The sequence below is a fragment of the Coregonus clupeaformis genome, chromosome 15 (genome assembly GCF_020615455.1).
Source record: "Coregonus clupeaformis isolate EN_2021a chromosome 15, ASM2061545v1, whole genome shotgun sequence".
NCBI classification, from domain to species: domain Eukaryota; kingdom Metazoa; phylum Chordata; class Actinopteri; order Salmoniformes; family Salmonidae; genus Coregonus; species Coregonus clupeaformis.
In genome coordinates this window covers 46,419,268-46,444,454 of record NC_059206.1, presented here as the reverse complement: position 1 = coordinate 46,444,454, position 25,187 = coordinate 46,419,268, and the positions used below count along the sequence as shown (strand labels likewise).

General features: G+C 43.9%; 3 protein-coding genes across 5 annotated transcripts in view; all 3 read right to left on the bottom strand.

Moving 5' to 3' along the window:
- Nucleotides 1-3,789, bottom strand: part of myo5b (myosin VB) — a 90,574-nt gene extending 86,785 nt beyond the window's left edge. For both annotated transcript variants that reach the window (XM_041897826.2, XM_041897825.2), the window contains exon 1: nucleotides 3,355-3,789. In XM_041897826.2, coding sequence (XP_041753760.2) covers nucleotides 3,355-3,381 — 27 coding nt within the window. In that variant the 5' untranslated portion in view covers nucleotides 3,382-3,789. The remainder of the gene's footprint in view (nucleotides 1-3,354) is intronic.
- A 2,182-nt stretch (nucleotides 3,790-5,971) lies between these two features.
- cfap53 (cilia and flagella associated protein 53) lies at nucleotides 5,972-9,184 on the bottom strand. The gene is made up of 8 exons (XM_041897836.2): nucleotides 8,838-9,184; nucleotides 8,221-8,450; nucleotides 7,942-8,115; nucleotides 7,529-7,832; nucleotides 7,203-7,421; nucleotides 6,855-7,071; nucleotides 6,644-6,746; nucleotides 5,972-6,508 (listed from the first exon to the last, which is right to left on the bottom strand). The coding sequence occupies exons 1-8, from the start codon at nucleotides 8,910-8,912 to the stop codon at nucleotides 6,265-6,267; spliced, it is 1,566 nt and encodes a 521-aa protein (XP_041753770.2). The 5' UTR covers nucleotides 8,913-9,184; the 3' UTR covers nucleotides 5,972-6,264.
- A 76-nt stretch (nucleotides 9,185-9,260) lies between these two features.
- On the bottom strand, nucleotides 9,261-20,880 carry LOC121582190 (leukemia inhibitory factor receptor). 2 transcript variants are annotated; one of them, XM_041897828.2, is made up of 17 exons: nucleotides 20,430-20,880; nucleotides 19,992-20,192; nucleotides 19,707-19,891; nucleotides 19,440-19,593; nucleotides 19,060-19,317; nucleotides 18,706-18,832; nucleotides 18,378-18,514; nucleotides 18,126-18,271; nucleotides 17,880-18,033; nucleotides 17,642-17,703; nucleotides 15,562-15,940; nucleotides 13,375-13,476; nucleotides 13,099-13,272; nucleotides 12,842-12,967; nucleotides 12,667-12,760; nucleotides 10,027-10,093; nucleotides 9,261-9,909 (listed from the first exon to the last, which is right to left on the bottom strand). In XM_041897828.2, exons 2-17 carry the CDS (start codon nucleotides 20,056-20,058, stop codon nucleotides 9,478-9,480), a joined length of 2,664 nt encoding a protein of 887 aa, XP_041753762.1. In that variant the 5' UTR covers nucleotides 20,059-20,192; nucleotides 20,430-20,880; the 3' UTR covers nucleotides 9,261-9,477. The 2 variants fall into 2 exon arrangements, with proteins under 2 accessions (XP_041753762.1, XP_041753764.1); XM_041897830.2 differs by having other exon boundaries at nucleotides 19,707-19,876; nucleotides 20,430-20,878.
- Between the last annotated feature and the right edge of the window lie 4,307 nt (nucleotides 20,881-25,187).

The window sequence follows — 25,187 nt, the reverse complement described above, 5'->3', positions numbered from 1 at the left end:
GGTTTCATAAGGCTCTTGGTATATCTAGGACAATTAGTGGCACTGCCATGCCTCTGTTGTGTTTGAATAGCCACAATGTGCGTTCATGTTTGAATCTCATTCATATCAATAATGGGCAATACCTTAAAATATAATAACAAGCCTTTCACAACATACACAGCACACAGTAGCATAACCAAGTTACAGGAAAGCAACTGTAATAAAACAGTCAGCTACTGTAGTAGTGTAGAAATACAGCCCTCTTTTCCCCACTAAAACTAAGGGTGCAAGGTTGATTCAAAGTCTTTGAGGTAACCAGGTCATGAGTGTGTCAAAGGGTGAGGAGACAAAGTAGCCAGTGGTGGTTGTAGTTCTGGGGCCTGACCAGCTTGCACAGCTAAGTGGTCATTCTGGGCAAGCTGCGACAAGGGTAGTATCCTTCCTGTATGACTGGCGGGGTATTGGTGCTGTGGGGTGATCAGTTTCCATTTCTGCAGTTTGCTATAGGCAGTCAGCAGATCGAGCTTGCATACCAAAGAGACCGATTGACTAACTGGAATTTTATCCCAGCCTGAATGTTGCTGGGGATACTCCAGTAGTGGAAGGGTTGGTTGTCTGGTTGTGAAGGAAAGTCTGTGAAAGGGCTGTCACAACAGACTTGCCTTTAGATTTTTCCAATGCCTAAATAGCAAAATGTCATGCAGGTCACGTCCTACATATTTCTTTGTATTCCTTTGGAAGTCAGGTAGGATGATCATTTGGCCAATATTAACTGTGGGTGGTTGGCATTTATTACCGATCTGGAGAGTGACAGAACCTGTGAGGGTGACCTCAGGATAGAGGTTAGTTAGAGTGTAGCTAGGTCATAGACTATGACTAAGAAGCGTTGGTTGTGAGGGGCATAGCACAGCTCCACAAACATATACATTTGAAGATGATCCCTGGGCTTTGATGGACAGTAAAAGGGTTGCAGAGGAGGTGGAGCTGACCAAGCATGGTGCACAAAGACTACTATCTCACAGTCAATCCCCAGCCACCATAAACGATCACATACAGCAAGTTTTACTATCCTAAGGTGCCTCATTTGCCATATTGACATATGTCCTTATAGGAATGTGGGGATTATGCAGTTTCCCAGACCAAAGCATGAGTCACCCCAGCATAAAAGGCCATTCTTCACATGCAAGTCCAGTTCAAGTATCACATGGCTTGGCCAGCCGTGGTTGGTAGCCAAATAAAGTAGGTACATATGAGGACAATGCACACCAGCAATTTCCAGACAGCATTTTGGCTGTTGAATGGCCTCCTGACATGTGGCAGTCCAGTTCCATGGTGTCTCCGTCTCTAGTAACTGCCTGAGGGAAGGACTGATGGTGTAGTGGGCCTATCAAGGACAGTTCTGGGAGATCCAGGATGGCATGTGAAGGCCCAATAAGTTTATGGCATTTCTTGTCAATGAGTGTCAGGTTGTGTTGGTTCATTGTAGTGAACATCTGCCTTCTGAGCTTGTCTCCCCATACACCATAACTGTCACCAAGTCAAGATATATGGCAACTCCAGGGCAGACAGCCAGGATGGTGGACATGATTGTCTGGAAGACGCAATGAGCCAGCTCAACCTAAACAGGATAAGAGTGCACCAGAACATCCCAATGTGCATCAGAAATGCAGTGAGCCAGCAGAAGGTCATGTTGGATTCAGGCAGACATATTAAACTAGCAATGAATCAAAGCTCACTTCTAAATGATAAGGTGACTTAAGAGCCCAATCCTGGAGGTGCAAGTTATACCACAGTGGGGGCAAGTTGTAGAGCTAGGGAGAGGGTGTCAGAGTCCAGGGTTAGATTATCTTTCCTGTTGTTGGAGCCTCCCAGTTGCCTCATTGATCCTCAGAGGCTTGTGACTTGGTGTTGCCATGCCAAGCAGTCTGCTGCCTTTTTATATATCCAGACAAAGGTGTTTGAGTGTATATGGTGGGCATATTGAATTCCTAACATAGTTGAAGTACACAAACATTTTCTTGAGTACAGGTTATAAGTACAGTACACAAATCGGACATTTCTCATTTAAAACGTGTACAAATACAGGTAATTAAACCACCATTTAATAGTAATGTGGCAGCCATATTGGATTTTGGACACCATATTGGATTTGGAGTCAAATCTAGGGGGGCCCCCTAATGTATTTCCAAGAGTAGGGGCTAAACATATCAAATCCACAGAGGAACCTTTGGCTGGAAAAAAATACAGTTTTCAGTGTCTGAGCCCACTTGTCTTCGAGCTGATTACACTAGCCACAACATAAAAAAATGTTTTTACTGTATGCATTTTTGTCAAGCAGGCCCAAGTGAAGTTAACATTCATCATAATTACTCATAGTTTATATTTTCATGCTATTGTATCTGTGTGTTTACAGGTCTATATTTCCAAGATGCATTAAGATATGCCAATGTTGTTTGTTTGTGTATGTAGGGCATTCAATTGACTACTTGTATTCCGCATTTTGGGTTGAGTTTATGTGGCCAAGCCCCCACTCCAGCAGCCAAACATTATTCTGCACTGTTTGAGTTAAGGGGGTGTGTCACAATATCTATCAATTTAACCACCTCTCCAGTAAAATATTTTTATACAACCATCCAATTCATACATGAGAGACCTTAGTGATATGGACAAATATGGTTGTGCTTTGTTATACCTCGGGGTGGGGGTATATCAAAAACTAAAGCCCTTTTTGAGGATTGGCCACAAGCCTATGAGTTACTGCATAAAGCATGTTACTTCCAGAAATAGAATATTGACTCAATCCATGATTACCACGCCTCATTTGACCCTCTTCACAAAGCAGCTTCAGCATAATTTGTTTGCAATTATCCCATGTTCAAAACTCACTGCCGTCTGAGAGATACTGTACAATCAGATTATGAATGCGTTGACTCACTCACTTTCCTTTAATAAAATATAGTTATTTTAGCTGAAGACTAGTCATATTGAAACTGAATGATTTTACTATTATGGACACAACTAGGTCCAGCAGTAACCCACAAGGCTAGAAGACAAAACAGTAGGATACAACCTTACACCGATACCAGACCGAAACTAAACTTGTTCGTGCACCTATCAAACAAGCTGCAATGACAAGCAGAACTGGGATGGCTGGCGCTCGAGTCACGATTTCTTCCTGAACACTTGTCATTACACCTGCATTGAAATACATGACATCCCAGCAGGAAACTGGCTACAATGGCGAATTCTACAATTAAATCCTTTATAGATGTGGCGGCCCAAAAGGTTGCCAAAGGAATTATGCAACAAGAAATTGACCTGGATAGGAGAAAGAAGTGTATATACACAAAATAAATTACTGTACAAAACACTCACCTTTGAATATAACTCGTTCACGGACATGGTCCAACAACAAGCGCACTCTCTCCAACACTATCAACGAAACCTGAAAAGTAACTGCGCCGTTTTATAAATGACAATATCTCATAATTGTTGATAGTCCCATAAAGTGTTTTTCATCTAATTAGAAGTTTAATTTGTCGTCATATTCCCGAGTGTCGTCGTCCAGAGTTGAGTTAAATATGTTAGCCACTTCCGACCCTTTCCTGGTCACGGACGGCAGGTGTCTTCCCGTGGATGAGTTGCAGAACAACTCAGTTTTGCTTGATCCACCTTATATTACTCAAAAATTAAAAACGCCAACGAATGACGACTGGATATGGGTAGCCAGCCCCAGTGGGTTATAAATGCAAATACATACACTAGAAATAGTTTAACAATAGCTTCCGTTTAGTTCCTCGCCGTCGTATCCCATGGACTGGCAATGGCTCAGACTGTACGGCACGAGACCCCATCTGGCTCATCAGGGCACTACAATTGATTCCACCCTCTAAATTAGAACGACCATAAACAGTTGGGTTACCATGGTGGACTGTGGGGGGGTTGATCCCATTATAGGTTTAGGTCATAATGTTAAATTTAAGACTTCTAATATAGGCCTATGTGTAATGAAATTAATGCAACTTTTTGCTCCCCCCACAAAATCTTTCTGAATAGCAAAGGTATGGAGAATTAATTACTATGATTTCCTGAACTCAGTGGACCTAGTAGCCTAGTTCAAGGCAAGCATTAACAAGTCAGAGTGTTATCTTTGATTGTAGTAGTACAATCTGTGACAGGAACTAGGCTGGTACCTGAAGCATATAAAAATGTCGTACTTGAATTTGAAGTTTTATGTCCATGACAGCTGCAAGGTTACAATATTTGGGGAATTTAGACTTTATAAAAGACAGCATCATTTATACATCCTGTTCCGCATTTAGTCCCACTATGATCAACAATATCACAAAATACAACATGCACTGTAGGTCTAGAGCACTAGTATGTTACCTTGCAGTAAAGTACATAGTCAATCTTCCCCTCTTGTCTCTTCATTATGGTGTTATGTTCCTTCACTTGCCTTTTCATTATGGTGTTATAGTCCTTAGATACAGTATGTAGTAGAATATTCTGCTACTCTATTCAGAGGTAGCTGTGATTATTCCATGTTCCAGATCATACTGTTATCAAGACATCATTGTCAGTAGGCTATTTCAAGACAGCCTGAGCAGAAGACAGAACAAAAAAACACCATTCCAATATCAGGCCATGACTCCACTCCCAAACCACTCCTTCTGCCGGTATGGGATGTTGATTGACTTCACCTACCAGGCTGCTATATGGAATCTGAAAGGTAGGCAGGCACAGTCAAAATACATTCCACCCATTAAAATTATTAAAGAGAACAGAGATCACAGATGGAACAGGTCACAAGGAAAATGACTAGTAATGTGTTATTTGCTAATGTGGTTTACAAATGTCAATCCATGCCTTGTACAAGAATACACAATTATTTTTCAACATTCTACAATTTGTACTGTATACATTCTACTGAAGTTCACATTGAACTACAGTAGAATTAATAACTAGTACTGATAAGGAAAAGGGTTTGTAAGGAAAAGGGTTTGTGTTATTATGAAATAGGCCTAAAACAGTCAGTTACAAAGAGGATAGACATTACTCAGTGCTTGTGAAATATTTTCCACAGAAATCCATTTGGAGAGTTGTGTATGCTCATTCCACAGCAACAGCAGGTGGTCCTAATGTTGGGGCTAACACCATGGGTTGCTTTGGGAAATGACACTGAGATAATAGAACACAATGCTTTGACATGCCGCTAACAGCCTGTTCTGGTAATTCAGTCAGACTAACCACTGAAGTCCTATCATCTGCTCAACTGCCTACTGTTATGCATCATGGGCTATCATAAAAGGTATGTTCCATGTGATGAGGCTAAGCATAATAGACTTAATGGCAGTATGGCACAAACAAAAAAAAACTCCAGTTAGTCGAGTTGGGTGATACAATAAGCTTTTAGTCCAATTCTTATTTCTGGCACCACTACCTCATGCCTTATTTAACATGCTAATTACAGGCACATCTGATTTTTGCTTGGCAGATTTATATAGCACATGATGCATTATCTTAAATGTCACACACACTTTCACATTCTACAATAGTTTTTCTTGTACCTTTCTCTGCCTTCACTTGTAACTATATCCAGAGAAAGCAACTTAAGCTCATGACACACAATGTATTTCACAGACTTTATCCCTGTATTACCCAACAATGTTATGCTTGCCATCACGTGAGATTACATTCCAGTGAAATGCAATCCAGACAGACACTGCTTTCTTCATGTGTATGCAGGCAGGCCTCTGCCTCCACAGTAATATTATGCAATTGCAAATTGACTTATCCTTAAATAGGTCAATTTAATATACCAACAATGTGCTCAAAAAGAGTTCCTCAAATTGAACTGAAAAAAATGAATTCACAGCGCTACCTACTGAACAAAATATGAACAGCTATATTCCTGGGAAAATCCTCCATCAATTTATGCAATATAGCACTCTGCCAAGGAGCAAAATAGAAACATGTCCTGAACTCAGCATTATGATTAAACTTTTTTTATTTGCATTTAATATCCATTAGCCATTTTCTGAGAAACTTGGACAGCTAATTTTCGATTTGTCTTAAGAGGATTACACATAGAGCACTGGTCGGAGATGTGTGTTTGTGAGGTAAAACAGGGTTAGGCATGTGTTCGTGTGGGTGTATGATTGTTAGAGATTAGTGTGTATGATTGTTAGAGATAAGTGTTTGTGTACGTTGGTTGAATTATGAAAGTACGTGTTCCCTGCCGAGCCAGGCCATAAATGCATTTGCTTTACTTCACATGCTAGGTTACTCCAAGCTAAACTGTCCCTGAGGGTTAGTGGAAGAGGTTCTCCTGAAGGGGTGGACAGCCCTGGTGTGTGAGGTAGGCCTGGAGAGGATCTCCTGCATCTTCCTGTTGTACTGCTCCTGGTAGACAAGGCCCTGCTGGTGCTCCTGCTCTGTCTGAGACCTCCCCTCATCACGCAACTGCTGCTGGTACATCATCTGGGCCAGCAGGTCTGCCTGGAACTCCTGACAGCCCTGTCTCACACTGGGAGAGGAAAGCAGAGATATTTATTAATTGTGAAGACTTCTGCTGTGTGTGAAATAAGGTACAATTCCTCTCACAGAATGTGTATTTCTGTGAGAGGACGCATGTCAGAATATTTGATCAGACTATGCATACCGAGTTTTCTCTTCCTCATCCAGCAGTTTGTTCTCCTGTATGGTTTTGTTTAGCTCATCTCTCTCCTCAGCCAGCTGAGCCTGTTTCTGCTTGTTAAAATCCACTAAAGAAGAAGCACAAATACACAAGCACACACACCATGACACCACATCCCATAACAGTATCTCATGCCCAAGTGACAGATATGCTTCCCTCTCCTCCGCTTTCTTACATTTCTCCTGGATCTGCAGGCGGCGTGTGTCCATCACATCCTTCATCAGCCTATCCCTGGCCTGTTTCTCTTTGTGACACTGCTCTGCCCTCCGGGTCCAGGTCTGCTTTAGCTCCGCCTCGATCAGCTGCTCTGTCTCCACCTCCTGTCTCTTCTGCTCCTCAAGCTGATCGCCCAGGTACTGCTGGTACCTACTCTGCTCCTCTCGCAGCTCAAGCTGTGAAACACACACACACACACTCAGTCAGTTCTCCTCTGCCTCTTTACATTTCATAAGATGTATTTTTGTGTGCCAAACAGAGTGACAATGTGGTAATTTAACATGCTAATATGACTCCACTTTCCCACCTTCCTCGTGACCTTGCCCTGTTTCTCATCTCTCTCCTCCGTCAGCAGCTGCTCCAGGATGCTCATGTCCAGCGCCAGCTCATCCTGCTGCTCCCTGGCCTGGCGCTTCATCTTCAGCCTCAGAGAGTGGTCCAGCAGCCTGCGTCGGCTCTCCTGACCTTGGAGCTTCTGACGGCGCTCTCTCTGCTCCACCAGACGCAGCATCTCTCTCTGCTCCCTCTGGGGGACACACAGAGGAAAGACAGAGGGCTCAATTAGTGATCACAAAGCAGAAACCCACTTAGACACAGAGAGAAACATCTCAGCTATAGGCTGAATTAGCCTACCAGTAGCTGGGCCTCCTCCTCTTTGAGCTGCTTGGCCTGTTCTCTCTGCTGCTCTGCAGCCTCCATCTGAACACGCAGGTAGGCCAGCTGCTGCAGGTTACTCTCGCGTTGCCTCTGTGCCTCCTGGCCCTCCCGCTCCTCCTTGGCTCGCCGGTCGCTCTCCCACAGCTGAGCAAAGAGCTGCTCCTCCTCCTCTTTCTGCCGCTGCGCCACCAGCCGTGTACGTAGCTGCGCAGCCCGCTCAGTGCAAATTTCGTCCTGCCTGCGTCGAGTCTGTTCAGCCCGGAGCTCCTCACTCTGCTCTCTGAAATTGTTCCATTTAAAAATCTATTTGTATAGAGGTTTGAACACACATATAGAAAAGAAAGCTGCAACATTGTCTAGTAGAAACTCCCTTTAGGTGTTTTCTCTACCTGAATAGCTGTTCAAGCTTGTCTTCAACCACACTTAGCCTTTCACTCTCCCTCCTCTCTCGCAGTAACTTGGCTCTCTCTCGCATCTTGGCTTGTTTCTCCAGCACTGTCTCCTTCTTGGTCTCCATTTCTCTCAGGAGTTCCTTCTCCTCTGCCTCCAACATATCGTGCAGTCTAAGGGAGACAGGGGTGATAGACAGACATGGAGCAATTGAAATACCTCTATAAAAAAAAATGATCAGCTGTTATGGGAACTCAACCAAAAGATTTGTCACAGACCTCTCCCTCCTCTCATCAATGCTCATCTGATACTGCCCCATGGCATCTTTGACCCGTCTCTCAATGGTTCCCAACACAATGCGCTGGTCAGAGTTCTTCTCCCAGCGCGTCTTAAGGTCACAGGTGTTCTGGTACTTGGTGAACTCCAACACCTTGTCCCGGGCCTCCTCCTGTTTCCTTCTCTCCAGGATGAGGTAGTCTGGAGGCCTGGATGATGGGAACCTCGCCCTCTGGAAAATGTTGGTGAAGGTTTAGTAATTATGTTTATGAGGGGCAGCAGTTTCTCCTGACCAAGTGACCTGGCCAAGGAAAACACCAGGCCCTAGTTATTTGCTTTAACTAAAACATTGTACAGAACTGTCAGACAGGAATCTCTCTGGCTACAGTACAACTAGGGGCTAGTTTTCCAACCCAGTTCAATTGGGGTCAGGAAAAAAACATTTTAAAAAATAATTGCTAGATATGCTTACTCTCTAATTTTACAAAAAAATAAATTTGTTTAGCTTTGTACAACATGTAGCTAAGCTTATTAACGTTAGCTAGCTAGCTAACTAGTTTACGGTAGGTTTCTTACTAGCTAGGATACTAACGTTAACTAGCGTTTGTACTGAACTTACCACAGCCACTGAATGAGGTGTTGGTCCCGTAAACTCGCGACATTGCGGCTTATTTCTAGTCTGACTGGCCAACATATTTGGATACAAAACAAGCTTCTTCCAGCCAGATACTTCTATTTGTCCTGCATTCCGTCAAGTTTCCCAACTGTTTCACATGGACCTTGACGAGGAGTCTCTCGGCGATTTTGTTGACGGAACTAGTAAAATGTTACCATGACAACTACAAAACATGCTGCAGGAGTGAACCATTAGAAGTGGGCAGGAGAACATTCCCTGATCTCGAGAGACCCCTGCTGGAGGCTTACGCATTTGCTCATGCTGTATCTATCAAAACATATTTTCACTGTCATCTAAATATTTCACATAAAGCAACATATCAAGTCAGCAGAGAGAAGTGCATTTAAATAAATACAATTACAGCAGTTCATTCTTTCTGTTTGATAAGCCACTTTTATTTCAGGGAGCAGTGCAATCATAGCCCAATCAAAATATAATTGGTCTACTCAGGTGTGTTAGTGCTGGGCTGGAACAGAAATATGCATTGACTGTATGTTCTGAATTCATGAATCGGATAGCAAGAAGTAAGTGGAGCTGATGGAAATGGGGCTGCCCAGAAGCTCTACCCCTGGAGAGCCTGCTTCTATGTGACACTGGGACTTGTAACCCCAGGAGTCCAGGGCACATAAGACATGTCAATGTGTAGTTCAGGGTCAGGACAGGAGGGAGAGTTCATATCCGGCTCATGTCCCACAGACTGTCCCATATCTAAACCAGCCTGTACTTCTAGGTTGTATGAGAGGTTCTGGATTGCTGTGCCTGAGAGTTGAGAGGATGGCGACCCCATTGAGTGAGGAGAGGAGAGGGTGGAGTATCCTGGAGTGGTCTTGCTCAGGAGCTGGTTGCAGTATCCATGCAGAGCTGGGACATCTGAGTTTGAGTTGGTTAAGGCACCCTTCTCCTGGTTTCCAGCATTGTTATCTGGTACAGCTTCTCCAGACTGCTCTCGGTTACCCACTATATCAATCTCACTAGGTTGACATGGATCCACATAGAGAATTTGGCGGCCATGGTCCTTCCGGAAAACAAGAAAAACACTAACATCAGGATATACTGTACCTGCAGCAAGTACTGCATTCTAGTCTAGGGTGCTTATATGCAAAAATAAGATGGAGTGGGACTGAGGACCTACCAGTGGTGTCAACCATTCCTCCTTCCACACTGGCTTTGGAATTTTAGGATACAGGTTCTCTTTCACACTGTTGACATTAAGAAAATAAATGGTTGATAAAACAGCGATATGGACAGGTCCTGGAAAAAATAGCAACCAATGGAGTGGGGTGGGCACTGTCTTTGTAACAGCATTTTATGACATGACAAACATATTAAAAAAATTTTTTCAAGAGCAGCTTTTTTCCATCTTCGTAACATTGCAAAAATCAGAAACGTTTGGTCCAAAAATGATGCAGAAAAGCAAATCCATGCTTTTGTCACTTCAAGATTAGACTGCTGTGAGACCAGGCTGTACTGAACTGCTCTACTCTCCGGGCAAGCAGCTACCCTTCTGGTCATCTATGAACATCTTGAAGATCAATCTTACCTAAATGGCCATGTACTCTTATAATCCTGCAACATTATTTAGTTAAAATATAATTTGATCTCTGAGAAATTTTGCTAATTGATTGCATCCAAATTGGCCATTTTAATTTATAGGATTCATATAATATTAATTCAATATAGTACCTAACATCATATTTGGACCAAACTTTTTTCTAACAATGAGATCTACATGAGGAATCCAAAGGAATGGTCAAAAGTCACCTACAGACACCCCACGCCAATCCCACCCCAATGGGGTATGCTACAACACCGTACGGGACACGCTCATGCCACATGCCCTGGAAGAGATGGAAGCCAAACTGCAAGACCTACTGCAAAATGGTGATGGGCTCGTTCTGTCAGCGGACATTTGGACCAGTAGAAGAGGGCACAGCTTCCTTGGCATCGTGGCCAGTTTCATTGATGGGACGTTCCGGGGGCACACGGTTTTGTTGGGCTGTGAGCACATACAGGGGCACCATACCGCAGATCGTATTTACCAAAAGTATGAAAGTGTACTGAAATATTGGAACGTGCAACGACGTGTGATTCGGGTCGTCACTGACAGTGCCAGCAACATGATCAAGGCGTTTAACCTCCTCCCTGGCACTGAAGAGGAGGCGGAGGGTGAAGTGACCGCGGATGCCAGCAGCAGCGCAGAACATGAAGAGGAGGATGAGGGACCACCTGCGCCCTCGCAAGTCCATGTGGAAGTGATAACCACTAATGTAGAAACTATGATAAATCAGTACTTTACTGTGTCAAATTTACATCTGAGATGCCCCATTCACATGCTTCAGCTGGCGATCAAAGACGCCGTTAACGAGCACGACAACATGAACAGGCTGTTAGTGAATGTCGGGCACCTGGTGAAAAGTGTACGCAAGAGCACCCTGAACACAGAGGAAACCGACCAATTAGGTGTCCGCCCCACAAATGCCTGCGCCACTCGATGGTGCAGCCAGCTGGGGATGATACAGTCGTTCATCCGGTTGTTCCAAAAATACCCGTTATGGCAAAACAAACTCAAGTCTAATGTTGCTAACATCACCCTGAATCAAGTATGGCAGCTGACGCACCTTGTCAGTGTGCTGACACCACTGGCAGACCACACAGACAAAATGCAGAAGGAGCTGGGGAACCTGGGGATGATCCTCCCTGATGTCACAGAAATCAAATCCCTGCTCACCGATGACACTCACGCAGCACTTCCAATGGGCATCGCTGCTTTTGCAGAAACATTGGCAAACAACGTGTCAATACGCTATGGAATATACTATACTGATAAACATCTCATTTTAGCATCAGTGTTAGATCCCCGTTTCAAGACAGAATGGATAATCCGAGATGAGTCTGTATGCAACAAACTCGGGGAGATAAAGTAAGGCTGTGGTTTAAGCTAAAAGTGAAATACATGCAGATTATTTTCATTTTTTGGAGTGAGCGGGGGGCGATTTGAGTGGAGCGCGATGCAAACTGCGTTGAGCGCTGAGCGATAATGAGCGGACTGGCCTGATGTGGCTTTGAGCGTGGGGAGCGGAGGGGTGAACAGCTCCGTGAGCGAGGAGCTGAGATTCTCACCGCTCCGCTCCACTCCACTCCGCTCATATGCTCTGGTCCCATCCTACATCCTGATATGTAGGAATAGCACCATCTACTAGTCAGAACCGGGTAATATCAGAATATAGGAAGGGACAGAAACCTAACAACTTCAATGACTCATTTCTCTGAACAGCAAAACATTTAAAAACATTACCAAATTCACTGAGAATACATTACATAGGATGAAGAAACAATACTCCGAGCCGCAGCTCCATACTACTAGTCAGACAGAGTACTGATACTGTATACTCGTTGTTGGGTTGGGATTGGTGTGGGGTGTGGTGTGGAGTGTCCATAGGTGGCTTTTGACCATTTATTTGGATTCCTCATGTCTTATTCATTGTTAGAAAAAAGTTTGGTCCAAATCAGATGTAAGGTACTATATTTATTGAATATTATATGAATCCTATAAATTAAAATGGCCAATTTGGGTGCAAACAATTAGAGATCTAATTATATTTGAACAAAATAATGTTGCAGAAATGCAAATCTTAGCTGTTTCTAACTACAGAAACGATTTCAGAACAATCTGAGATGGTGGGTGTCTTGGCTTGCTGAAATGACATGGAACGACCCACTTTATAAAATAAATTGGATTGATTGATTGACTTGACAGTAAATATGTTCCTACCATTTCCAGTTTCTGTAGCATAAGATGGTGACCAGAGTGAGGAGACAGGCAGCTGAACCCAGGGAAATGATAATCACTGTGATCAACTGATCAGCTGTGGAATGGAGTCAGAAAGTTACAGCTTTTTACAAAGCAGCAGCAATACAAATACACAACTGAATAGGTCAGGACATACTCTGCAGGGTCATCTGGAGGAAGACAGGTGAAGACTCTCCGCCCTCCCCTACTGATGTGAGGGCCTTCACTGTGAATCTGTAGGTGCTGATAGGTAGGCCTGTCAGGTTCTTGGCCTCAGGCTCATCTGGCCATCATAGCAGACAATTATCAAAAAATAAGAAAATAAGGGGGAAAAAAGAAAGCAGCAAGATATTATTAAACTGAATCAATTTGTCACTGAATACTGTAAATCCTCTCTGGACATGTGTTTCATACCTGTAGTGACATTGAAAGCTTTCATGCTGGAAGGATGGGAAGTATCAAAGTAGTATATGATGTAACCATGAATGAACGCCGTCTGATTCTCTGGGGGAATACCAGTCCAGGAGATCAAAACCGTGTCCGAACCGTACTGTTCTACAGCCAACCTCTGAATCGGTCCTTTTGGAACTATGGAGCAAAGATAGAGATGGATGGTCAAATACTATAGCAAGAGGAAAGTAAATAAAGAATTCTGGATTTAATAATTAAGTCAGAAAAGTGGATCCTTACGGCACTCTTTTACATAGCCCTCCCTTCTCTCCCTTAGCTCTGGGGCCCCTGGAGTACAGGCATAGATGGAGAGTGTGTACCTCACCCCCTCTTCAAAGCTAGCTGGGTGGAGAAACCGGGACAAGGGCATGAAGGTTTACATATTTTTCACGAACCGAACTCCAAAGGTATTACAATAATGAATAAAAAGCATTTACCTTGTGACATGGTGTTTGAGCAATTTCACCCTGACCTGGGTTCAAATACTATTTCAAATATCTCAATTACTTTCACATACATTTCAAAGTAAGTATTCAGATATTTTTTTTATTTGAAAAGACAAGTAGTTGAATATTGCAATGTATCTGGAAATACCCAAATACACTGACTCAAAAACACTCCCATGCATTTAACCCAGGTATTAAAAAATAGTATATAAAATAAGTACTTGAAAAATACATAAATAAAGGGAACACTTAAACAACACAATGTAACTCCAAGTCAATCACACTTCTGTGAAATCAAACTGTCCACTTAGGAAGCAACACTGATTGACAATACATTTCACATGCTGTTGTGTAAATGGAATAGACAACAGGTGGAAATTATAGGCAATTAGCAAGACACCCCCAATAAAGGACTGGTTTTGCAGGTGGTGACCACAGACCACTTCTCAGTTCCTATGCTTCCTGGCTGATGTTTTGGTCACTTTTGAATGCTGGCGGTGCTTTCACTCTAGTGGTAGCATGAGACGGAGTCTACAACCCACACAAGTGGCTCAGGTAGTGCAGCTCATCCAGGATGGCACATCAATGTGAGCTGTGGCAAGAAGGTTTGCTGTGTCTGTCAGCGTAGTGTCCAGAGCATGGAGGCGCTACCAGGAGACAGGCCAGTACATCAGGAGACGTGGAGGAGGCCGTAGGAGGGCAACAACCCAGCAGCAGGACTGCTACCTCCGCCTTTGTGCAAGGAGGAGCAGGAGGAGCACTGCCAGAGCCCTGCAAAATGACCTCCAGCAGGCCACAAATGTGCATGTGTCTGCTCAAACGGTCAGAAACAGACTCCATGAGGGTGGTATGAGGGCCCGACGTCCACAGGTGGGGGTTGTGCTTACAGCCCAACACCGTGCAGGACGTTTGGCATTTGCCAGAGAACACCAAGATGGGCAAATTCGCCACTGGCGCCCTGTGCTCTTCACAGATGAAAGCAGGTTCACACTGAGTACGTGACAGACGTGACAGAGTCTGGAGACGCCATGGAGAACGTTCTGCTGCCTGCAACATCCTCCAGCATGACCGGTTTGGCGGTGGGTCAGTCATGGTGTGGGGTGACATTTCTTTGGGGGGGGCCGCACAGCCCTCCATGTGCTCGCCAGAGGTAGCCTGACTGCCATTAGGTACCGAGATGAGATCCTCAGACCCCTTGTGAGACCATATGCTGGTGCGGTTGGCCCTGGGTTCCTCCTAATGCAAGACAATGCTAGACCTCATGTGGCTGGAGTGTGTCAGCAGTTCCTGCAAGAGGAAGGCATTGATGCTATGGACTGGCCCGCCCGTTCCCCAGACCTGAATCCAATTGAGCACATCTGGGACATCATGTCTCGCTCCATCCACCAACGCCACGTTGCAACACAGACTGTCCAGGAGTTGGCGGATGCTTTAGTCCAGGTCTGGGAGGAGATCCCTCAGGAGACCATCCACCACCTCATCAGGAGCATGCCCAGGCGTTGTAGGGAGGTCATACAGGCATGTGGAGGCCACACACACTACTGAGCCTCATTTTGACTTGTTTTAAGGACATTACATCAAAGTTGGATCAGCCTGTAGTGTGGTTTTCCACTTTAATTTTGAGGGTGACTCCAAATCCAGACCTCCATGGGTTGATAAATTTGATTTCCATTGATCATTTTTGTGTGATTTTGTTGTCAGCACATTCAACTATATAAAGAAAAAAGTATTTAATAAGATTATTTCATTCATTCAGATCTAGGATGTGTTATTTTAGTGTTCCCTTTATTTTTTTGAGCAGTGTACTTTCAAATACTTCCAATAGAAGTAGTTGATTCGGGAGACATTATTTGAAAATACTAAAATAAACAGGAAATAAGTATTTAAATAACAAACAATCTAATACACACGTGTTTGAACCCAGGTCTGATTTCAACACACTATCCCCTTTCTAAGGTTCATCAAAGACTTGCCTTCTTACCTGATTGGATTCTGGCCTTGGTTATACCAGTTGGTACCTTCACCCAACCCACTCTGCATTTACTATGTGTGGGACACCAGTCCACCACGTAGCCACAGCTAGCATTGGGGCTAGCGGACCAGGATAGGTCAAACCCACCATCACTGCCAACAATTTTCATGGAGCTTTTAATTCTGTGAGGAAGCCTGGGAATAATGATGATCGAGGGAGGGGAGCTGCCAGCAGAGTTTCTGGCTGTAACTGTGACCCTATGCCCCTCATTGGTGGATCGATCACTGAGGAGAAAGTAATTCTGAGGTGGATGGACAATTGTCTTCTGCCTTCCCCAGGTCACCTCAGAGTCCTTGATCTGCCCATGACTCTGGTTCACTGTAAGGGGCTAAAGAGGAAGGGATGAATATCATAATCAATTTGATATAATTCATGTCTAATTCATGTCTTGATTATCAGCCCAGTCTCCTAATGTGCTATACTCAAGCAATGAGGCCAGAGGGGATGTGGTATATGGCCAATATACCACGGCTAAGGGCTGTTCTTACGCACGACGCAAAGCGGAGTGCCTGGATACAGCCCTTAGCCGTGGTATATTGGCCATATACAGTTGAAGTCAGAAGTTTACATACACCTTAGACAAATACATTTAAACTCTGTTTTTCACAATTCCTGACATTTAATCCTAGTTAAAATTCCCTGTCTTAGGTCAGTTAGGATCACCACTTTATTTTAAGAATGTGAAATGTCAGAATAATAGTAGAGAGAATGATTTATTTCAGCTTTTATTTCTTTCATCGCATTCCCAGTGGGTCAGAAGTTTACATACACTCAGTTAGTATTTGCTAGCATTGCCTTTAAATTGTTTAACTTGGGTCAAACATTTCAGGTAGCCTTCCACAAGCTTCCCACAATAAGTTGGGTGAATTTTGGCCCATTCCTCCTCACAGAGCTGGTGTAACTGAGTCAGGTTTGTATGCCTCCTTGCTGGCACACGCTTTTTCAGTTCTGCCCACAAACTTTCTATAGGATTGAAGTCAAGGCTTTGTGATGACCACTCCAATACCTTGACTTTGTTGTCCTTAAGCCATTTTGCCACAACTTTGGAAGTATGCTTGGGGTCATTGTCCATTTGGAAGACCCATTTGCAACCAAGCTTTAACTTCTTGACTGATGTCTTGAGATGTTGCCTCAATATATCCACATCATTTTCCTTCCTCATGATGCCATCTATTTTGTGAAGTGCACCAGTCCCTCCTGCAGTAAAGCACCCCCACAGCACTTTTCGCACCGAAGTACATTAATCTCTAGGAGACAGAACATGTCTCCTTCCTGAGTGTTATGACGGCTGCGTGGTCCCATGGTGTTTATACTTGCATACTATTGTTTGTACAGATGAACGTGGTACCTTCAGGCGTTTGGAAATTGCTCCCAAGGATGAACCAGACTTGTGGAGGTCTACAATTTATTTTCCGAGGTCTTGGCTGATTTCTTTAGATTTTCCCATGATGTCAAGCAAAGAGGCACTGAGTTTGAAGGTAGGCCTTGAAATACATCCACAGGTACACCTCCAATTGAGTCAAATGATGTCAATTAGCCTATCAGAAGCTTCTAAAGCCATCACATCATTTTCTGGAATTTCCCAAGCTGTTTAAAGGCACAGTCAACTTAGTGTATGTAAACTTCTGACCCACTGGAATTGTGATCCAGTGAATTATAAGTGAAATAATCTGTCAATAAACAATTGTTGGAAAAATTACTTGTGTCATGCACAAAGTAGATGTCCTAACCGACTTTCCAAAACTATAGTTCGTTAACAAGAAATTTGTGGAGTGGTTGGACTCCAACCTAAGTGTATGTAAACTTCCGACTTCAACTGTACCACAAACCCCTGAGGTGCCTTTTTGCTATTATAAACTGGTTACAAACGTAAAAATAAATCTTTTGTCATACCCGTGGTATACAGTCTGACATACCACGGCTGTCAGCCAATCAGCATTCAGGGCTTGAACCACCCAGTTTATAATGTAGTATGACCAATAGCACATAATGTATACTATATAGTGTGCACATAATTTTCAAAACTTACTTTCCATAGTATAATGGTTTGGTTCCCTTCAATCTGCATCCATACATCTAACGCTTCAGGAGCTGGGACAAAAAAAACACATGATGACATCATAACAATTGTGAACTTTATGTAATCAAATACAATGCACACTGCAATCTTTACACATACTGTGTGTGTGTGTGTTTGATCTGTCTTTCTTTTTACCCATATTTAAAAAAGGTGTGTCCATGTAGCTGCATATGGATTGGATACTCACTGTCCTCTTTGGTTTTGAAGGTGCTAGCTCTGCTCCAGTCGCCCCATTTCCAGAAGTGCTGTTTCAATCCACAATGCACCTGCACTGTGTATGTCTGGGCAGGTGCTAGGCCATGTAAAACTACTGACCTAAGACCTATGCCAGAATATTTCCTCTGTGAATAGAGTGTAAATGGGCTTAGCATTAGTACTGCCTAGTTAATAATTATATTGTCCATTGTACTGTAGGTGTCCTACTGTAACTTACCATGTCTATGTGCCCACTATGGTTCAGCTGTACCTGGCAAACCATTAAAAGTACATTGTACTGCTGTCTTTCCCACTGCCACTGAACACTGGCATTTCTGGCATTCACATCTGAAGCCACCACTTCCATGGGAGCTAGTAAACGCACTGGAAGGTAGAACCACAACATACAATGGCCTTGTAAATCAATATACTAAGAGTAAGGAATAGATTCATATTGCAGTGTGTGAGGGTTTCTATCACACTACTGTACCTCTTTTCTTCAGGTCTGCTGTGTCTCTGAGCTCCAGTGTGCCGAGCGGGTTTCTGGCAGTCAATGTCCAATTCCTCTCCCCCTGATCCACTCGTACTGTTTGGTAGCAGTTTGAGACTGTTCCGTTTGGACAAGCTCTGAAAAATACATGGACAGAGAATGTCACCTCCAGTGATTATTACTCAATAATACTAACAATATCATGGCCTGGGTAGTACTCTAGCCTGATAAAGACAGCTTGCTGTCGAACTGTTGGTGAATCAATTATTGCATCGGAGCTACTAGAGTGGCTTTTCCTTTCTTTGTTTGTTATTGTACTGTACTGTACCTTCCATTAAGGTGATAAAGGGTCTTCCTCTGTTTAGTCAGATTGGTGGCCCTCCCTGTGTCCCAGTGACACTCCACTGACTCCAGGTCCCGGGTCTCACACACAAGGTTCCTGTCACCAGGGGGGTCTGGGGGGAATGAGGTTTGAACACATAGAAATCCTATACAGTAATTCAATTATGAAGTGAATTAAGTGAATTATAGGATCTGTATGTTTGAACACATCTCATATCCATGATGATTACACTCGAATGATGCCGTAAACTGTACAGTATGGCAAGGAACTACAGAGTTGTTTAGCTGTTAGATGAGCTTAGATTGGTAAGAGGGAAGCTTAGAAGCAGTTTATGCTTACATCCCACATAAACACAGGTGCCATACAGAGGTGAATTACAGTAGACATTGATGCAATTGGGCGGAGAGGGAGACTGCATGTGCACAACCAAGGCATAGCTCTGGTCAATGATATGGGTGGTGTTCATTAGAATGTTGTTGTATTTCATGTATTTAAGTGTCTGCCCTGGCCCAAGAATACAGCAGAAAGTGAAGTTGCTATCGACTTGAACCACTCTGCTCCTTGGGAAAACCTGTGGATGTGATGATGACGCCATCCCTGTAGAAATAAATAAGGTTACTAATGTGAATGAACAACATCATATGTGTGTGTATGTGTGTGTGTGTTTGTGCATACTTGCCTGCGTGTGACTATGTGTGAATTTAAATATAAACACTAACCAGTGATGGTCTGTAGGGGGCTCCATTGACTGGTGTAGTTCTGGTATCGGGAGCGGAGCCTGACTGAGTGGGAGGTACACTCTAGGGATAAAGCAGATGTCCAACTCCAGTGATATTTCCTGCCGACTTGGTCTGGTCTCACATCCACAGCTTCCTGAGGACATCCACACCCACAACCAGTCACTCGTACTTTGTTTACTTCTATATAATAAACTTGGAATAGTGTCCATAGTAGTAATGTGCGTAATTGATTTAACAAACACTCACACTGTGTACTTCAGTCATATTGTCTGCTAAGAGAACCTCCACATCATAAATCAGTTTGTCTGGTACTCTGGAGGAAGATGGGTCATCTTCCCATGTTACAGATATCCTCTGGTCTTTTAGGTCATAATCCACACTCACATTCTGAGGTCCAGAAAGCAGGTCACCTGGGGCTACATAGGTATAGCCTGTTACAGTATGCATGATGAAAATGCAATTCAACTTCACATACTGTAAAGTCCTGTATCAATCAAAAATATTGATAAAATTATAACGTTTTGGACTTACCATCTTGACCATTTTGTTCTTGGAGGCTTGAGAGGTACAGTGAAGCCCATAGCAGGAAAACCAACATGATGTAACTCCCATAAAATATGCTGTGGTGAGGTGTTGGATTATAGTCAGCCTCAGTAGTCTCTGGTCGGGATAGTTGTTTGGTTTGCCCATAGACTGGTTGGTTGTTCAGCAACAAAACCGACGCGTGCGTAACTATGGGGCAAAACAGTTGGCTTAGATTGTTGACAACGAGTAAACTTTTCGTCTCCAATGTTTATTGAAAACATAAATACATTTGCACAATGAGCACTTGTTGTCTCTCAAATACATACGTACAGTTGTTGGTTAGCTACCTAGCGAATTTCAGCCATTCTAGTATTGACATAAAATCTGTCAAAACACCTAAAAACAAGACATGGCATCAAGAACAAGCTGAAAAGAGTCACTTACAATTCCCCACGTGGCTGTTGGTAGCTATCTGGCCAGAATCACAACTCACGGACTTTTCTGCCCCATTGAAGCGTGCTCTTCGTTTTCGTGACGTTGTCAGCTAACCCATCTTCTGACACCAATGTAATGAAACAGGCAGGGAGCAGGTCTCGAACCCTCAACCTTCTAGCCCGAAGGCTAGACAGCGCACCATCGACTGTGCCCCAAAATAATCCTCCCTTGGCAGAGTCGATTTCTGCGTTTATAAACCCAGGGTTGTGTATCCTCTGAAAAAAATATGAAAGTGTGGTTAATTTAGGCTGTACTAAAAAGATACAGCTTGGCAAATCGTTGGGAACAGGAGTGGTGAGGAGTTGCTAGGGGAGGTCTTTCTTGTAAAAGCAATGTGAAAAAAATATGGGTTTGGCAGATGTATATTTTTATCCAGGCTGACGTTTTTCTTGCTAAATCGTTTAGTGAAAACATTATGCAATACAGGATATCATATCTGCCCTGAGAGTCATAGGACCAGACTGCTTTTTAGACATAAAGAGACCGTAGAGAAAGCGAAACACCCCACACCCTCATTTCTTCTGATCGGGGCGGTGCCACTCTAGTTGCCCCTGGCCAGGTTGGAGGAGCGGGAAGGAACATTGGCAGCGTTCCCCTGCTCAGATGTTGCATGCATCAACCAATGGTTGCGTGCTACGTCATCGACTGTAACACTGGATCGCTATAACATATGATTTGGTTAGCTGATACTTAAAATACCTATCCAGATGTTGTACGATCTGGCAGTTGTAAGCGACACCTGGGCAGAGGAATGTGCCCATGATGTGGTTAGCTGATACTTAAAATACCTATCCAGGTGTTGTAAAATCAAATCAAATCAAATGTTATTGGTCACATACACATATTTAGCAGATGTTATTGTAGGTGTAGCGAAATGCTTGTGTTCCTAACTCCAACAGTGCAGTAGTATATAACAATTCACAATAATACACACAAATCTAAAAGGAAAATAAGGGAATTAAGAAATATATAAATATTAGATCGAGCAATGTCGGAGTGGCATTGACTATAATACAGTAGAATAGAATACAGTATATGAGATGAGTAAAGCAGTATGTAAACATTATTAAAGTGACTAGTGTTCCATTATTAAAGTGGCCATTGATTCCAAGTCTACATAGGGCAGCAGCCTCTAAGGTGCAGGGTTGCGTAACCGGGTGGAAGTCGGCTAGTGATGGCTATTTAACAGTCTGATGGCCTTGAGATAGAAGCTGTTTTTCAGTCTCTCGGTCCCAGCTTTGATGCACCTGTACTGACCTCGCCTTCTGGATGGTAGCGGGGTGAACAGGCCGTGGCTCGGGTGGTTGATGTCCTTGATGATCTTTTTGGCCTTCCTGTGACATCGGGTGCTGTAGGTGTACTGGAGGGCAGCCCGACAGGATGCTCTCAATGGTGCATCTGTAAAAGTTTGTGAGGGTTTTAGGGGCCAAGCCGAATTTCTTCAGCCTCCTTAGGTTGAAGAGGTGCTGTTGCGCCTTCTTCACCACACTGTCTGTGTGGGTGGACCATTTCAGATCGTCAGTGATGTGTACGCTGAGGAACTTGAAGCTTTCCACCTTCTCCACTGTGGTCCCGTCGATGTGGATAGGGGCTTGCTCCCTCTGCTGTTTCCTGAAGTCCACGATCAGCTCCTTGTTTTGTTGACGTTGAGTGAGAGGTTATTTTCCTGGCACCACCCTCCCAGGGCCCTCACCTCCTCCCTGTAGGCTGTCTCGTCATTGTTGGTAATCAGGCCTACTACTGTTGTGTCATCTGCAAACTTGATGATTGAGTTGGAGGCTTGCGTGGTTACGCAGTCATGGGTGAACAGGGAGTACAGGAAGGGGCTGAGTATGCACCATTGTGGGGCCCCTGTGTTGAGGATCAGCGAAGTGGAGGTGTTGTTTCCTACCTTCACCACCTGGGGGCGGCCCGTCAGGAAGTCCAGGACCCAGTTGCACAGGGCGGGGTTCAGACCCAGGGCCCCGAGCTTAATGATGAGCTTGGAGGGTACTATGGTGTTGAATGCTGAGCTATAGTCAATGAACAGCATTCTTACAGAGGTAGCTCAGTTGGTAGAGCATGGCGCTTGCAACGCCAGGGTTGTGGGTTCGATTCCCACAGGGGGCCAGTATGATTTTTTTTATTTTTATGTATGCACTCACTAACTGTAAGTCGCTCTGGATAAGAGCATCTGCTAAATGACAAAAAATTTAAAATGTATTCCTCTTGTCCAGATGGGATAGGGTAGTGTGCAGTGCAATGGCGATTGCATCATCTGTGGATCTATTGGGGCGGTAAGCAAATTGAAGTGGGTCTAGGGTGTCAGGTAAGGTAGAGGTGATATGATCCTTAACTAGCCTCTCAAAGCACTTCATGATGACAGAAGTGAGTGCTACGGGGCGATAGTCACTTAGTTCAGTTACCTTTGCTTTCTTGGGTACAGGAACAACGGTGGACATCTTGAAGCAAGTGGGGACAGCAGACTGAGATAGGGAGAGATTGAATATGTCCGTAAACACTCCAGCCAGCTGGTCTGCGCATGCTATGAGGACGCGGCTAGGGTTGCTGTCTGGGCTGGCAGCCCAACGAGGGTTAACACACTTAAATGTCTTACGCACGTCAGCCACGGAGAAGGAGAGCCCACAGTCCTTGTTAGCGGGCCATGTCGGTGGCACTGTGTTATCCTCAAAGCGGGCGAAGAAGGTGTTTAGCTTGTCCGGAAGCAAGACGTCAGTGTCCGCAAAGTGGCTGGTTTTCCCTTTGTAGTCCGTGATTGTCTGTAGACCCTGCCACATACAGTCGAAGTCAGAATTTTACGTACACTTAGGTTGGAGTCATTAAAACTTGTTTTTCAACCACTCCACACATTTCTTGTTAACAAACTATAGTTTTGGCAAGTCGGTTAGAACATCTACTTTCTGCATGACACAAGTAATTTTTCCAACAATTGTTTACAGACAGATTATTTCACTTATAATTCACTGTATCACAATTCCAGTGGGTCAGACGTCTAAATACACTAAATTGACTGTGCCTTTAAACAGCTTCCAAAAATTCCAGAAGACGATGTCATGGCATCATTTGAGTCAATTGGAGGTATACCTGTGGATGTATTTTAAAGGCCTACCTCCAAACTCAGTGCCTCTTTGCTTGACATCATGGGAAAATCAAAAGAAATCAGCCAAGACCTCAGAAAAATTGCTCCTTGGGAGCAATTTCCAAACGCCTGAAGGTACCACGTTCATCTGTACAAACAATAGTATTCAAGTATAAACACCATGGGACCACGCAGCCATCATACCGCTCAGGAAGGAGACGCGTTCTGTCTCCTAGAGATTAACGTACTTTGGTGCGAAAAGTGCAAATCAATCCCAGAGCAACAGCAAAGGACCTTGTGAAGATGCTGGAGGAAACAGGTACAAAAGTATCTATATCCACAGTAAGACGAGTCCTATATCGATATACAGTGGGGAAAAAAAGTATTTAGTCAGCCACCAATTGTGCAAGTTCTCCCACTTAAAAAGATGAGAGAGGCCTGTAATTTTCATCATAGGTACACGTCAACTATGACAGACAAATTGAGAAAAAAAATCCAGAAAATCACATTGTAGGATTTGTAATGAATTTATTTGCGAATTATGGTGGAAAATAAGTATTTGGTCACCTACAAACAAGCAAGATTTCTGGCTCTCACAGACCTGTAACTTCTTCTTTAAGAGGCTCCTCTGTCCTCCACTCGTTACCTGTATTAATGGCACCTGTTTGAACTTGTTATCAGTATAAAAGACACCTGTCCACAACCTCAAACAGTCACACTCCAAACTCCACTATGGCCAAGACCAAAGAACTGTCAAAGGACACCAGAAACAAAATTGTAGACCTGCACCAGGCTGGGAAGACTGAATCTGCAATAGGTAAGCAGCTTGGTTTGAAGAAATCAACTGTGGGAGCAATTATTAGGAAATGGAAGTCATACAAGACCACTGATAATCTCCCTCGATCTGGGGCTCCACGCAAGATCTCACCCCGTGGGGTCAAAATGATCACAAGAACGGTGAGCAAAAATCCCAAAACCACACGGGGGGGACCTAGTGAATGACCTGCAGAGAGCTGGGACCAAAGTAACAAAGCCTACCATCAGTAACACACTACGCCGCCAGGGACTCAAATCCTGCAGTGCCAGACGTGTCCCCCTGCATAAGCCAGTACATGTCCAGGCCCGTCTGAAGTTTGCTAGAGTGCATTTGGATGATCCAGAAGAGGATTGGGAGAATATCATATGGTCAGATGAAACCAAAATAGAACTTTTTGGTAAAAACTCAACTCGTCGTGTTTGGAGGACAAAGAATGCTGAGTTGCATCCAAAGAACACCATACCTACTGTGAAGCATGGGGGTGGAAACATCATGCTTTGGGGCTGTTTTTCTGCAAAGGGACCAGGACGACTGATCCGTGTAAAGGAAAGAATGAATGGGGCCATGTATCGTGAGATTTTGAGTGAAAACCTCCTTCCATCAGCAAGGGCATTGAAGATGAAACGTGGCTGGGTCTTTCAGCATGACAATGATCCCAAACACACGGCTGGGCAACGAAGGAGTGGCTTCGTAAGAAGCATTTCAAGGTCCTGGAGTGGCCTAGCCAGTCTCCAGATCTCAACCCCATAGAAAATCTTTGGAGGGAGTTGAAAGTCTGTGTTGCCCAGCGACAGCCCCAAAACATCACTGC